Source organism: Colletes latitarsis, chromosome 2, assembly GCF_051014445.1.
Source record: "Colletes latitarsis isolate SP2378_abdomen chromosome 2, iyColLati1, whole genome shotgun sequence".
Taxonomy (NCBI): Eukaryota; Metazoa; Arthropoda; class Insecta; order Hymenoptera; family Colletidae; genus Colletes; species Colletes latitarsis.
In genome coordinates this window covers 28,652,076-28,667,006 of record NC_135135.1, presented here as the reverse complement: position 1 = coordinate 28,667,006, position 14,931 = coordinate 28,652,076, and the positions used below count along the sequence as shown (strand labels likewise).

Sequence of the window (14,931 nt, the reverse complement as noted above, 5' to 3'; positions counted from 1 at the left end):
ACGAGTGACGCATCTAAGGTTTATTCAGTTTATGTTTGATCGCAGCGCTGTTCACACGAGAGCGGACAGTGTGTAAATCGTGCATTCAATTGCGGCTAATTTACCAAGGTATTCGCACACGCGTCCATTATGGCATCCACTGAAGATCTTAGCGTTTCTGCACTTATCTACGATTATTTACTGAAAAAAGACGCGTCTTTGGCGAAGGTTTTCCAGAAGAAAACAAAGGCGGTAAGATTATAGAAAGATTTTATGTATATATACGTTTGTTCATCGATTTTCATAGTGCCGATGCCCATGCGGCGTATGAAGTGCCGCCATTCCGTCGTACCACGTGGGCGAAATATCTTCATTATTTTATATTTCGAATATTTCTTCAATTCGAACTTGATTACCGCGATATTTATTTTCTTTTACCACTGTCCATTAATATTATTCAATCCGTACATTATTCGCCTTAGTAAATATCAGATTCTTCGTAAAAGCAGTTACAGCTTCGTTCATGTTTGTTTACTTTTTTTTTGCAGCCCGCCCTACCGAAGGGAGCACCAACGATATTAGAAGTATTTCAGTATTTTCAAAAAACGTCCCCTAAGAAATTGAACATTAAAGCTCAAACAAAAGACAGTAGTTCAGATTCAAGTTCAGAGAGCGAAGATGAAGCACCAAATAAGACGCCACAAGTAAATGGCAAAGTCGCAATTAATGCTGTAATGAATAATAAGAAACAAGAATCTTCTGATGATACCTCTAGCGAAGATGAAAAGCCAACCCCAAAAGTTGCAGCTAAAGTTAAGCCTATAGTTAAAACACCATCTAAGGCACCGCTTGTAAAGAAAAAAGAGAGTTCGGATGATAGTTCATCGGAAGAAGAAGAGGCACAAACTATGCAACCAAAAACAACATCTACCCCTAAAGTAGCTCAAGTAACTAAAATGGAAGAATCCTCGGATGATGATTCTGATTCAGATGATGAAGATGCACCTAAAGCAAGTATAACCGCGAAACCAGTTGCAAAAGTTCAAGCAAAAGCTGTGCCTAGTAAAAAAAAATCATCAAGCGATGATAGTAGTGAAAGTAATGAAAGTAATGAAAATCCTGTTAAGCCAATACTTAAAAAACCAGTACTTGCTGTATCTGGAGTCAAAACGCCGGTAATGAAAAATATGGCAACCAAAAATTCCAATGATTCGTCAGAGGAATCTAGCGACGATTCCGATTCTTCGGAAATTGTATTTACTCCGAAACAAACGCCAAAAGCTGTCGAAGTTAAGACAAAAGTAGAGAAACCTGTTAAACAAACGAAAGAAACTGTGAAATCCGTAAAGAAGAATAAAAATGTAACAATAAAGCAAACTGTTACAAAGGAGAAATCTTCATCTAGCGAAGAAAGTAGCGACGCAGCACCAAAGAAACCCATTGCTCCTCCAACGCCAGCAGTAAAAAAGAAACCCCTTATTAAGAAAGAAGAAGTTTCCTCGAGTGACGATAGTAGCGAAGAAGATGCACCTCCAACTAAAAAATCTGCTCCTCCAACACCGGTAGCTACAAAAAGAGGTCCTGCCAAGAAAGAAAAATCTTCGAGCGAAGATAGTAGCGAAGATGATGAACCTCCAGCTAAAAGACCTGCTCTTGCTAAGTTGGTTACACCACCTGTTGCGGTTAAGGAAACAGAATCATCCAGTGATGATTCTGATGATTCCGAAGATGAAAAACCTGTAACAAAACCAGTAGTAAAGAAAGCAGAATCTTCTGGTTCCGACGACTCTGATGAATCTATGGATGAAAAGCCTGTCAAAGCGCCTGCACCTGTACTTGTAAAAACAGTAGCGAAAGCAAATATTAAGAAAAAAGCATCCAGCGAAGACTCGGAATCCGACTCGTCGGAAGATGAAAATCCAAAGGTAGCACCTATTGTGAAAACTCAAAAACCAGTAGTAGCTAAAAAAGATTCTGATTCCGAGGAAAGCGATTCAGACGAAGAGACAGAGGAGAAAGTACCTCAACAAAAAAAACTAGGTAAAGCTGAAAAGAAGAAACACAAAGAAATAGAGCAACAAAATGCGGGAGGAAATGAAGAACAATCTGCATCCACTCATAAAAACAACTACAGCAATTTTGTAAAAGCAAGCAATAGCTTCAATGGTGATAAGGTACATTTTATTCCAATACATTCATCTTAAAAAAAAAAGATTCTATATATAACAATGATTTTGAATACTATAATTGTTGGACATTGTGTGTCTCATACATTGGTATAGTCAATTATATTATAGATGTTCGTAACGATAGCACTATTGTACTGACCATAAATTATTTTAAACATAACTTTTATTCGTCAAATTTTATGTTCAGCAGCAAAAAAAGACTCCGTTTCGTCGTGTAATGGACGAGCAGGTAGAATTGGATCCCAAATTGGCTAACAATTCTTTTGAGGCAAAGGTAAATGCTTGGAAACATTCGAGAAGCACAGGTTACTCGCCGTTTCATAAAAAGCTTGAGACCATGTTTCCGTGCATTCACCGACCCCTTTTGAAATGTTCCTCTAGGGGAAACGAACTGAAAAATTATTCGTGTACGATACGTTTGTTAAAAAACGGCGGTTGACCTGAGTTTCTCTTTTGTTCTAGGAGGACGATCAAGAAGAGGGTGGTTTTAAGAAACATGGAGGAAGGGGTGGTTTCGGTGGTGGTGGTAGAGGTTTCGGTCGTGGTGGATTCAGGGGTGGTCGCGGTTTCGGTGATAGAGATGGTCGCGGCGGTCGTGGTGGATTCAGGGGTGGTCGTGGTTTCGGGGATAGAGGCGGTCGTGGTGGTGGTGATAGGGGCGGTCGTGGTGGTGGTGATAGAGGCGGTCGTGGAAGGGGCGGTTTCGATAACAGAAAGTCGTGGGGTGGAAATGATAACGAAGGCGGTAACGGCGGATTTAGAAGGTCATGGGGTAACAAGGATGGCGAAAGAGGAGGTGGTCGCGGCGGATTCAGGGGTGGTAGAGGTGGTTTCGATAGAAAAAAATCATTCGATAGCGGGTCACCACAAAATAAAAAAATAACGTTTGACGATTGATGATAAGAATTATGTATAAAGGTGAGGGGTTAATTAGTTTGAAGTAATCGAGTCATCTACATATGTATACATTAGTATGGGAAGTGAAAATATATAATTTTTTTGACAGAGAGGCGCTCGTGGCTCTTGGGGAGAGAAAGCTAATCAAGACCTGAAACATACAAGAGGAAAATCATTTCGTCATGAAAAGACGAAAAAAAAACGTGGTAGTTACCGCGGCGGTCAAATAGATACTAGCGTCAATTCCATTAAGTTTGACGACTGAGTAAGCATATGTAAAATGTATATGTAAATGTTTTAATATTATTAACCGATACGTTTAGTTAAGTAAAATATAAAAATGATCACTGACACACTCACACACACACACAAGCTTCTCTAAGTGGGGTAAGCAATCTACTTTTAAACACAAGACATGTTGGTACAGTTTCCACTCATTTAATGCAAAATTACGAACGATGAAATCGATCTTCGTTCTTATTGGTAACTGATTGCATTTAATTCCGCCAGTTGTCGACTAAGTAACGGCTACGATTTTTTTAATACTTAGTATCTATAAGACTGCGATTTCCACATGTCCGTCAAAAGTTTCGTGAAAAACACTATCTCTTATTTTAATATGAGAAGTATAGTTTGTGAAAGTTACTTCGATACCTAATGGTTACTGTATTATAAACTAATGAGTGTTGTTTCTTGCAATATGCGATATACTTCATCAATCTGTCGTTCCTAGAGTAAATAGGAAGTTTGCCAGATATCATTTACACTTGTAATCATTAAAACTTGCAAGAAATGTATCATTGAGGTAATCATTATTTTTAATTGTTCAATCTATCAAAGGAGGCTTTTTTACAAGTATTATTCTCGGTGCTTGGTCTCAATATGGAAAAGCGTTTCGACATTGTTCTTGCTTCCTTGTAATTAGTATCGAAACTTCAGAAATACAGTGATTTTTGACTAATTACAAATTTGAAAGTCATTGCATTTCTTGAGACGTTATTTAAATACGAATTACAAGCGATCGCGCAAAAGAATGTATAACCATCCAATGCGTAAGTGAATTTGTTAGAGTTGGTAGTATCTTCAACTCTATACAAAAAGAATATTCCGTAATAGTTATAATGCAAGTAATTCCGGACACACAAAATAGAAAATTTATTATATTCATTGTTAATTTAAAAATAATGCATACGTTGTACGATAATATCATTACTGAAAAATAAGTATAAAGGTAATGTAATCTGAACGATCGTATTATTTTTTTCAACCAGTAACCCTTTAACACGTTGACTGCCATAATGGTCACCGGTGATCTATACTTCGAGCTATTCAATATTCTTAATTTTCTTGTAATGATTCGAAAAGATATCGAAGGTATCCTTAGATACGGAAAACTGGTGTAGCAATTATCGTGTTAATAATATTAGTAATCCAGAACTAATTGGTGTACAAAATATTTTATTTTTGAGTATGTATCGACTACCTGGAGAAAAACTATTAACGAATGGTTTGGAGTCCACCGAAGCAGGCGTTCTGACGAAACTCAGTGAAAAAGGAGGGGGACGTCCCCGGTTACCCTCTTTCGTTCAACTTTTTCTCCAACAAGAGAAAAAAGACGATTTCGTGGTGGAATAGGGGCCGATATTTCTCGTCCCATCCCCTCTTTCAATCCAGCACCGACGGAGCACAGAGAGCGGTTACTTACGATTCTACAGTCAACCTCTGGACATCCACCTGTGAGGACGGAGGAGGTGTTCGACCCCACGACATCCGGTGTAGTGACATGAACAGTGTTTAAGAGACTCGTGTGCTCTCGTTTCGATCCTGTCCCTTTTGACTCACCGAACGTTTCGATCGATTAATGCTACGCATAGTCGATCACATCATCGTCGAACGGGCCGAGAAAAGGTTTCAAACGCACCAGTGTTAAAAGAGTCGATCTTCCTCGCGGTGAGCGACGGTGAGTTTTATAAAACGTATCTCGGTCACAAACTTTCGTGATCGAGACCATTGAACATAGTAACGCATTAAAGTTCGGAATTAAAGCTTTGACCCTTTGAGAAATTGCATTCTCTACCCTGGTTTCGATCAGAGTCCGAGATAAACGAAACACGCGCTAGAATTGGGAGACTTGAACGAAAATTAACCCCCCAGGCGGGTAGAAAACAAATTAGACATTCTCGTTGCGCTCGTCTAACCCGGAAACGGGTTAAATAGTTGTAAAATTTAGATTTGTTGATGAACGAGCACCACGTGGTTCGGCGCGGCGGGTGCATGTATAAATCTTTAAAGATCGAGGAAATTGGGATCGCTGGTTAGAAAGATTTGAGGCAGGTACCGAGGGCGCATCTCAGAAGTGTATAAAAAATCTGAGAAACTACTTATGTTTCAATGTTTTCTACTGTTTCGTTTCACGTAGTTCGACTGATAACGTGGTAACACTTGTTCTTCAGTTTTATGGCTATTAAGCAATAGCTTTCAATCGTCTATCGTTCTGACGGACCATATGTACTTTTAATAGCTTCTACCACACCTTTAGAGTTAAATAAATATCATTTCTAACTAATGAATAAAAATGTTAAAGCCATTCGGAAACTAGTTTCTGTTTCTGTTTTCTTCGTAAATTCATCCCTATGTGCGTTTAACGAATACGCTTAATGAACACTAATCGCACTAGATACGCGCTAAACATTGCTTCCTATTAATACAGTAATTCCCAAAATATATGAAACACTAAAGTTTTGATGTTCGTCCAATGTTTGTCAACGAATAAAGAAATGGCCTGAGACGATGCAAATTCAGATAATAGATTTTTATGGTCAACGGAGAGCTCAAGCTATGTAGTTCCCTCTTCCTCTTGTATCTGTCATTGGACAAATATAATTTGGGTTATAGAAGGTGACGAGCCTCTGACTAGGACATTTCTGCGAGTTGGAAGCCGCGACCGAGCGAAAGGAATTTCGAACTCCGTAACAAGTCGCTGACAGTTAGAATAATTTATTCATGAAACGAAGCACCGAAATGGTTGTACCGTTATCGGGGACAAGGATGAATAAGCGTACGGTTGATAAAGACCTACGCGAGAGGAAAGAACGTTTTGGACGATTCATCTTTACCGTTAGAATCGGCCGCGCGACTCGCTCATGGTCCACGGAGGAATCTGCTCTTGACTTCCGGAAACACACTTTTTTCTACAAGCTTTTTTTTACCAGTTCGTACGATTCGTTAAGCATGCCCAGAAGCAGAAATAAATCACTTAAATGTTTACGTTATCGGACGCTTTTGAACAGGGATAGAGTATTCCCCTAATTTTATTTACTAATAAATATTTGTTGGTGGACACGCGAACGACGAATAAAATTTATAGATTAATTCAAAAGCTAGTTCGCGAATGAATCAAAAATTTTTGTTCGTTATTAGCGAGTAAGATTTGACCTCTGCTCGAGGCTCCAGTTGGAAAAGCGTTGCCCCGATCGAAGATAACGAAGATGCCCTGTTAATTGTTCCCAGCATCGTTCGTTAGCATGTTAACAGTACTCAGTTTTACTGCTGCTGGGAAAATAAGTTCCCGGCGAGCTGAGAAATCGTGGCTGTCGGGAACAATTGTTCATCTCGATCCTACAATTACCCGCAAACGCGGCAAACTGTGGAAGTTCACCTCGATCTCAAGTTCAAGCGATTCTCACATGCTACTCGGCACTTGTCTCGTCTTCGTTCGCCTGGGATCGCCGTTATGTAATCTCTGGAGAGACGCAGCCACGCGAATACCCCGTAGATATTTATCTGTACGTCTTTATGCCGCGATCGATATCGGATCGACAATTACACGCCACGGCATGTCCGTCCCGCTTTAAACGCGTTCGCGCCAACGCGCCGTGACTCGCGTGTGAAAATCCTGTCGAAAGAAGACTGGAAAAGGCTGAAAGCGAGACGGAGTAATTATTATTTCCTTGCAACTTTTACTGTTCTTGTCGAATCTAAAAAAAGTTTTGTTTAGTTGATCTCTATCTTTCGATCGAAAGTATAGGCTATTTAATTCGCAGATGCATTAGCTGTAATTGTTATTACGTTGTAATATAAAACTCATAATATTAAATCCGTGATTAGCCCTTCGAACAGGAAAAAGGTCCAAGTTTGTAGCGACGTAGATCCCATTCTTGACACTGGAATCATGTTGCCATAGATCATTGTATTCGCTGATACAGTGATAAATCTGGAAAATGCAAATGACGATACAGTAATCAATTATATTATCTAATCGGTGCATCCATTACTGGTTCAATGATACTGGAATGCCCGTAAAATTATTTATCAAAAATTAAAGCTTCGCGACTCTGAAAGAAATAGTTTGCGTGGATTCAAGCGGACTCGGGGTCCGCTGGACGAGGGTTAAACGCGCGATTATTCTCATTTATGTATGCAAAGGACATTCTCCGTCTGTAAAGAAACGGATAAAAATTCGCGAGACACCTTTCCGCCGGGGCATTCAATTTCATACGTCACCTGTGCGAACGAATCAGTGGCGAGAATTAACGCTGAGAACGACGGAGACTTCCTGAAGAAACAGATACGCGACACCGGTCACGGCCAATGACCAGCCTTGAGTGCTTACCCATTAACGATTTCCTTCCTTTCCTTTTCCCACGTGCGATTCATCGTCTTTGCCAGACGTTGCAATTTTCTACCGCGATGGCCTCTCTTGGTCTCGAATCGTCGAACCACCAGCCCGGTTAAAGGACTCTCGTAAGCAGCGACGGACTCAAAACCGGATCGAATCGTTTCATGTCTTGAAAATCACGATCGATTTCGACGACTTTATGGCTCTTCGAACTTTTAACGATTTTCGAAGGTTTGAAAACGATTGACGGTTGACATAAAGTATGAAAAAAAAGGTAAAAATTATAAAGAGCTATAAAAACAAACTATTACCCATACGAATAAATCGTTATACGTTGAGTTTATTCGTCATTATACTTGAATAAAATTTTACCCATCTGCTTACAAATGACGAGGCAACTATCAACACGAAGACTCTTCCGCTTGCTCGTTTGAAAGAGCTTTTATTCTCTATACAGACTCTCAAGAGCAAAAATGTTCGAACAGCGGCCATAAATTTGCGTGACACTTTAAAAAAACACGATGAAAGAAGCCGTAGGAAAATTTTATTTAATATTAATATGAAAAGCATTATATCGTTATATTGCTAATACGCGAAATAAAACGCAGACTTGTACGCTTCCGATCTTCCTCTAATCTTTTTTTAATTTTTCGTTGGAATTTAAAAATGTGTTTCTGATCATACGGTCCAATTCACCGTATAAATGGTTCTGTAGAATTTATATTCACTGTTGTGGAGTGGAGTGCAACGCTTCCGGGCAAATGTACAGCAAATATTCTTAAATTCTAGAGAGCATCGAGTTCCAGCGATCGCTGACGCGTTGCTTTCGCTCATGTTCGATGGACGACAAACGGAAGTTACACGAGCCCGGCAACCCAGAAACCCCGAACACTATACATGGGATCGATATCGATTTCGCACGGCTAATTGTTATTACTAATCGAGTTCGGTCCGTCACTCTCTCGTTCCGTCTCGACGATTTCCATCGTTCGGGAGGCTCGAAAGGGAAAAAAAAATTCTTACTTGCTCGTTCCCTTGCCGTGGAGATGCCAGCGTGTCAGCGTTCCGTGAAACGGAACCGTGGCGAAGTCACGGACCGAAGGAAACGATAACGGAGAATACTCGGAGTCGATCGTTCAACGTCCGCGAAATTGCGCGAATAGAACTCTTAAAATTTACGCTCACTGTCGGTGCTGGCACTCCGGTGTTCGTAATACTCTTTCTGAAAATAAAGAAACGTAAGAGACTTCGATAACAATGTTCAAGCAGCGATGTCCAATTATTCAAATATTTGAAATTTATTCGTAGGATTTAACTGCCCATAAAATATTCGAATAGTCCCCGTCTTACTTCCGTCGCGGCGACAACGTGTTTTCTCCTAACCGTGATCCGTGTGCACAGCCAGCTGTGATTGTTTTATTCATGAGCACCCGCTCGTGCTCCCGAGCGTAATTAGTTTCTCATTAATACGCATCCTCGAACAGGCTCCCGATACGTGAAACGATCTGTCCTTTCCCGCACATACTTTCCACGATGTACAGGCTGTCCCAATTGCGGAGTGTTTTGTATAAGGATCTCCCTTTCTCAAAAGCAGTTTTACTAAAGTTGATTAGACCACGACCTTTGAACTTATATTAAATGTTCATTCTATAATTCTGATTCTAATGTTATTCAAGTAACGACTACTTGAGCCTACTAATTCGGACAGTACGTTTTTGTTATAATTTCAGATGTCCAGGTACCTCGGCCTGATCCTCGTTATCACGACGTGTGGCCACGTCTACGGAGCCAAAAAATGCGAGGGAAACGGGCTGGGCTTGAAGTACGTCTGGGGCGACGCGCTCACGGACCCAGCGGACTGCATAGGTCCCAATAACATGCAATATCCGTCGTAAGTGTTCCCTTGTAAGGCCGTCTGCTGGAATTTGAGGGAGTCAGATCTCTCTGTTTTGCTCGTTGTACCGTTACGATAAACGAAACGACTGTCGTAGAGCCGCGATATCGAGAAGTTACAAGAATCTGTGGGCGAGCAGCAGAACGGCAAGGTCCCATCAGCCACGAACGATCGATCCCGAATTGACGAGGCAGGCGCTTCTGCACAATTACAAGGCAGTACACGGGGGCTACTCCATCGCTGAGAACTCTCGAAACGGTAAGTTGTTCCAGGAAACATTTTTAATACACGGTCGGGTGGTCTCTTCTTTGAAAAACAGTCTCGAGTCTTGTTCCAAGAATACATCAAAGCGCTTTGCCAATTATCTAATGGCCATAGCCTTGATATAGTTTAACATAAAACGATCAATTATAGTAATAATCTTTAAAATTATGAAATAGTAAGAATTCTTTAAGAATCAAACATTATTACCAAACATTATTACGTACACGAATTTTGTCCGACAGCGCAAACTTATACGATGAGCTAATGTAATATAAACAATATGTTCGAAACATCAAGTACAATGCACTTTCAGATGAAGTTATTACTTTTGCCTTGCTCCAGTGATCAAAGACCGTATTTTCATTGCACAAAAATTCTTTAGATCTGTTATCAATCATTCACGGAACAATGTAGACGTCTTCGCGGTACGGTTGCGATTCGCGGCACAGTGGTTAAGAATCACTGCCTCAGTAACATGTTACTTACGTTAATTGATAAGATGATAGATTACTTACAAATGTTAAATAATTGCTTGGAAACATTTTAAACGGAGAAAACTGACGAAGGAAATTGTATGCTTACGCAAGTTCACGCCAGTGTCCAAAAATTTTAATGGGAGATTCTAGAGGTCAAAATAAGACGAAAATCAAGAATACTAATTTGTTGATGGAGGCTTTGTTAAAAAGTTATTAACGTTTAAAGTTCCGTCCGTACAGAATTTTTTTCTTGAAAGTGGGTAGGATTTCGAGAGTATGGCTAATGACCAAAAATGATTGTAATTGACCCCCACAACTGAAAATAATTTTTCCAGAATGATTTAAGATTTTTCAATTTAATTTTTTAATAACGTTTTAATGAAGCCTCAATCAACAAATTGGTATGCTTGATTTTCGTCTTATTTTGGCCTCTAGAATCTCCTATTAAAATTTTTCCCAGGGGTGGCCGAACACCCTGTATTTATGGCGCACTTTTAGTGATATAACAGACTACGAGCGCAACAGTAGTCGAGCCGGTTGCTTGAATCGCGAATAATCACGAACAGCGATAACCCACATCCCCGTCGAACCAACGTAACTTACATATCATTCACGCGTTAGTTGCTTCGCCCGAATAGAAAACCTTACGCGGACGAAATATCTTATCTTGCACGTTGTATGTTCGCAAGCGAAACAACGACTCGTAGACACCGACGATGTCGTACCATTAATTTATAATTATCACGGTGGCTGCGGAGGAGTATTATCGAGGAGAAGCGCGTTCACGCGCGCTTTACGAGGTTATTGTACCGTGCCTGGTAATATGCAAACATTCTGCTCTCATGCTCTGTCGTTTCTCTCGCGAACGTTCCCGGGACTTCGTGGCTTTTATAAAAAGTAGTTTCCCGCGGATTCGCTGCCGTGCGAATGTTTCACGACGATACCGTTGCTTCGACATTAACGAGGGAACCACGCGAAGTGTTACGCGCCTCGATCTCAATGAAACCTCGCAGCTAGATAGCAAACCGAAAATTACAGCACCCACCGGGCCAAACGAAATGAAATATTTTAAATATTATAATAGTTTTTGTGCGCCAAAGGGACTAGAACATGTAGAAGTATTCGAACGCTCACATTTGCAACTTTCGTCTAGTAAAATATGTGATCGCGTGGCTCGACATCGAGCATACACTTTCTTCCGTTATACTTCGCTTAACTTACGTTAAAAATGATATTTCGTAATACCTTCTTTCGCGTTATACGGGGTATACAAGTGGAAATATGGTCGTATAAGAACGCGGGTGCGTCGAAAAGAGAATAGAAAATTAAATACATTTTTCTAACGACATTTGTCTTTTGTAAAACATTTCGAAAGGCCTCGTTAAGACCAAATCCGTCACTATCCGCGTATTTGTTTGTAAGTCGCTGATTCGCGAAAGGTCCGTCCGATTGCGTTTCCGAACGCATTCACGCACGACGCGTTCGGAAATGTACAAAAATCGGAACAACCGGTTGCGCGATGTACCGGGACCTCGCAGCCTTGAATTACGCGGCTGTCCTTATGACACGAAAACCTGGTTCGAACCGACCACAACACCCGCCGCGCGTGTTTCACGATCAGGTCGTGGCCTTTGAAATTCGCTGCTCGCGAGGTTCGTTATCCACGAAGAAATTCATCAACCTTTGCCTTCGGGTCATTCCGCGTCAAATCGGTCACTTGACCTTCAACGGTATTTAGCCTTGGAACACTATAGTGGGATACTGCGTTCCCCGCTCATTTTTGTCATCGATTTATCTGCAATAAAAAAGAAAGATCGGTGACTGTTCTCTTTATAAAGTCATCATTTATAAGATCGCATTGGAATTTCTTTTATATATCTATCAATTACCCTAGGAAGTTCCGGAAGTCAGAAGCAGAGTAGTTGCAAAAAGTATCTGTACGTACGATCCTTATTTCATCAACTCCAATCATAAGTAGATTATGTTCGTACAATATAAAAAATATGTTCTCCGCAGAAGTCACGTTGCTCTTCGAGGAGTTATAAGTATCTTTTGATCAGCCAGAAGAAAAGATTAATGAAAGAAGGAAGCACCAATGCAGTTTAATTAGAAATTAATGGCAGCTTAAGAATCGAGATACGCGGTTGCTTCGGTCATCGTTTAACCTTTAATTCTTAGAATTAAAGAGTTCGTTCTACAAAACGTGCAGTGTCGCCTACTTTCCTAGCGCTTTCCCTAACTATCTACGACCGAAACAAAAAGTGCCATCTACTGCAACTTTCATTTTTTTTAATGTGCTAACAATGGAACAATTATTAGATTTAGGAAAAAATTTGACAATGTTTGTTTTGTCGAAGACTGAATGCAATATAATTTTCTAATCGTTCCCCTCCAAGATATTTAAAATGGAAGTGTACTCCCGATATTGAGGAACATTGAATTAGAGTTGTAGGTGTTATCTGATGGTCCTTTTTCCTTACTTTGACAGAATGCAAACAGACACGTTATTTTATACGTGTAATGTGTTGTTTATTTGAAAGATGGCCACGTTTCGAAATTTTGTTCCAACGTGCGTCCATTGGGCAATGGCTTCGTTGATGCAGGAGGACGGTAATAAGGCACCGTGTTATCCGGCCAATACAGTTATCGCTCCGTTCTGCTCATAACGGGATCCGCTGGCGACCCACTCGTCGTTTCGAACACACATGAGCTGACGGAATTCCGAATAAAGGGCGCCGATCTCGCGAACGAATTACTCGATTCTCCTCGTTCCATCGTCGAAATTCCGCCGCAAATTGAGTTTTCCGTCTAATGATTCCCAAGAATTTTTCATCCGCGTTCCTCGAACGTGCACGATCGCTTCCGACGAAGGAGTCATGCTCTCTCAGGCCGTCGATACTGTTAGAATTTATTTATTCATGTATTCAGACGGGAAGACAGTCATTGGTGCGAGTAAGAAATAATCATAACGAAGAACGAAGGAAGAATTAGCGTATCATCATCCCGGATGAAACAACACTTTGTCTAGAGAAGTTCACACGATGTCTCATTTACCGTGACGATCGTAAATATTTACCTTCCGAGGATATAAACAATCCCAGCAAAGATTTATACAAGTATCTGAATTATGCACAAATATGTATGCAAAATTTTAAATACACAAAATGTCGAAGGGTTGCCTACTTAAAAGGAACGATTACTTCTGTCTACAGGACGAGCATTTTCCCCGAGAGAAACGTGCGGTTCGCCAGCCAGATTATGTAAAACGAGGTACAACACCACGGCGCCCATGTACGGGGTCAGCTTAACCAGCGGCCAACCGGTGACGATCGTGCAAAAATTCCCCGATCTTTTGCAACAGGTCGTGTTCGAAGTCTGCGAGTAAGTATACCTAATTCGATTTACACAATTTCTCTATATTCACCATGCCCCATTTAACGCGTCGAATGCCATGTCAACCATTTTTGGACAACGCTTTTACTTGCCCCATTAGAAGTGAAATTTGTTAAGAGTACCTATGAGAATATCGAATGAAAGTAATACAGTATTTCGATGATAAAGTAATCGCTACAAACGCAATTAGATTACGTTTAACATAGCACGATGGAACGTAGCGCATAATTCGTTCCGTTTAATTATATCTAGGCAGCGTCTAGAAAACCGTGACCCAGGTGGAACTTCCGCGCGAATTTAGCGTAGCGCTCGAACATCGAACGGTTCTTCCTTAAAACTCGTTCAAGTGTCTGCGACCCGAGCATACCAGATACGCAAGTTTCGATCCTCGCCCACTGTTACTTTCTCAGCACGTCGGGTCGCGCGATCCGTGAATACGAGCTACACGATTCAAATTCGAAATTCATCGAGGTCTATCGGCGGGTGGTCGCGCCGATTCGAATGTGGCACAGTAGGACGAACAGGTCTACGTACAATATCGCGTCCACGGCCGAGAACGAGCCTACTTTTGAACCGTTTTTCGGGTCGTCGTTTGCTCGAGCAATTATCGAGTTGGGCAAATTTTAACTTTGCTCGTTAACTAGCTTTCAACCGCACGAAAAACAATTCAATTTCCGAACAAAACTGATATTTGTGTTCGTCAGGCTTGAATGAAATTTGCCCGATTCTATTCGGTTTTGAACTTTTGAAATTGAAACGGACACTACCGTATAAGCGTACAGAAACATTGCCATGTGGTTTCAGATCGAAGGAGTGCGACGTGGTCCACGGCGAGTGCACACAGACGTACGTGCCGTACCTGTTTCTAGTGATTCCGCTCGGTCCGGTGACCTTGACCGGTCAGGATTACGTTCTCGTCGAGAGCGGTTGCGTCTGCAAGCCGAGGAATTCGGCAAGCGCCTCGTCGGAGTCTCCGGCCGTCCCGAGCTTTTAAACGTTCATCGAACTCGAGCTGGCCCCGGCGTGTATCGAGCGTAAACGTCGGGCATGATCGCTCGAGAGCCGCGTCTCGTCGCGTCGATCGCGACTTATCGCGCTGGAAGGTGAATCCCCCGGAGCTCAGAGAACCTCGCCGCGGGACCTAGTAACCTCTTTGACGGAGCCAGCCTGAGACCGTCGAGAGACCAGTATTCGAAGTCGCTAGAAAATGATTTCTCGGGG

General features: G+C 41.3%; 2 protein-coding genes across 4 annotated transcripts; both read left to right on the top strand.

The window, feature by feature from the left end:
* Positions 1–40: 40 nt before the first annotated feature.
* Positions 41–3,665, top strand: Nopp140 (nucleolar and coiled-body phosphoprotein 1). 3 transcript variants are annotated; one of them, XM_076782918.1, is made up of 4 exons: positions 41–231; positions 528–2,153; positions 2,359–2,442; positions 3,175–3,665. In XM_076782918.1, exons 1-4 carry the CDS (start codon positions 130–132, stop codon positions 3,328–3,330), a joined length of 1,968 nt encoding a protein of 655 aa, XP_076639033.1. In that variant the 5' UTR covers positions 41–129; the 3' UTR covers positions 3,331–3,665. The 3 variants fall into 3 exon arrangements, with proteins under 3 accessions (XP_076639033.1, XP_076639031.1, XP_076639032.1); XM_076782916.1 differs by lacking the exon at positions 2,359–2,442 and adding an exon at positions 2,631–3,086 and having other exon boundaries at positions 3,175–3,307; XM_076782917.1 differs by having other exon boundaries at positions 42–231; positions 2,356–2,442.
* A 748-nt stretch (positions 3,666–4,413) lies between these two features.
* LOC143348277 (uncharacterized) lies at positions 4,414–14,898 on the top strand. The gene is made up of 5 exons (XM_076778319.1): positions 4,414–5,025; positions 9,414–9,574; positions 9,675–9,835; positions 13,530–13,698; positions 14,515–14,898. Exons 2-5 carry the CDS (start codon positions 9,414–9,416, stop codon positions 14,702–14,704), a joined length of 681 nt encoding a protein of 226 aa, XP_076634434.1. The 5' UTR covers positions 4,414–5,025; the 3' UTR covers positions 14,705–14,898.
* The last annotated feature ends 33 nt before the right edge of the window (positions 14,899–14,931 follow it).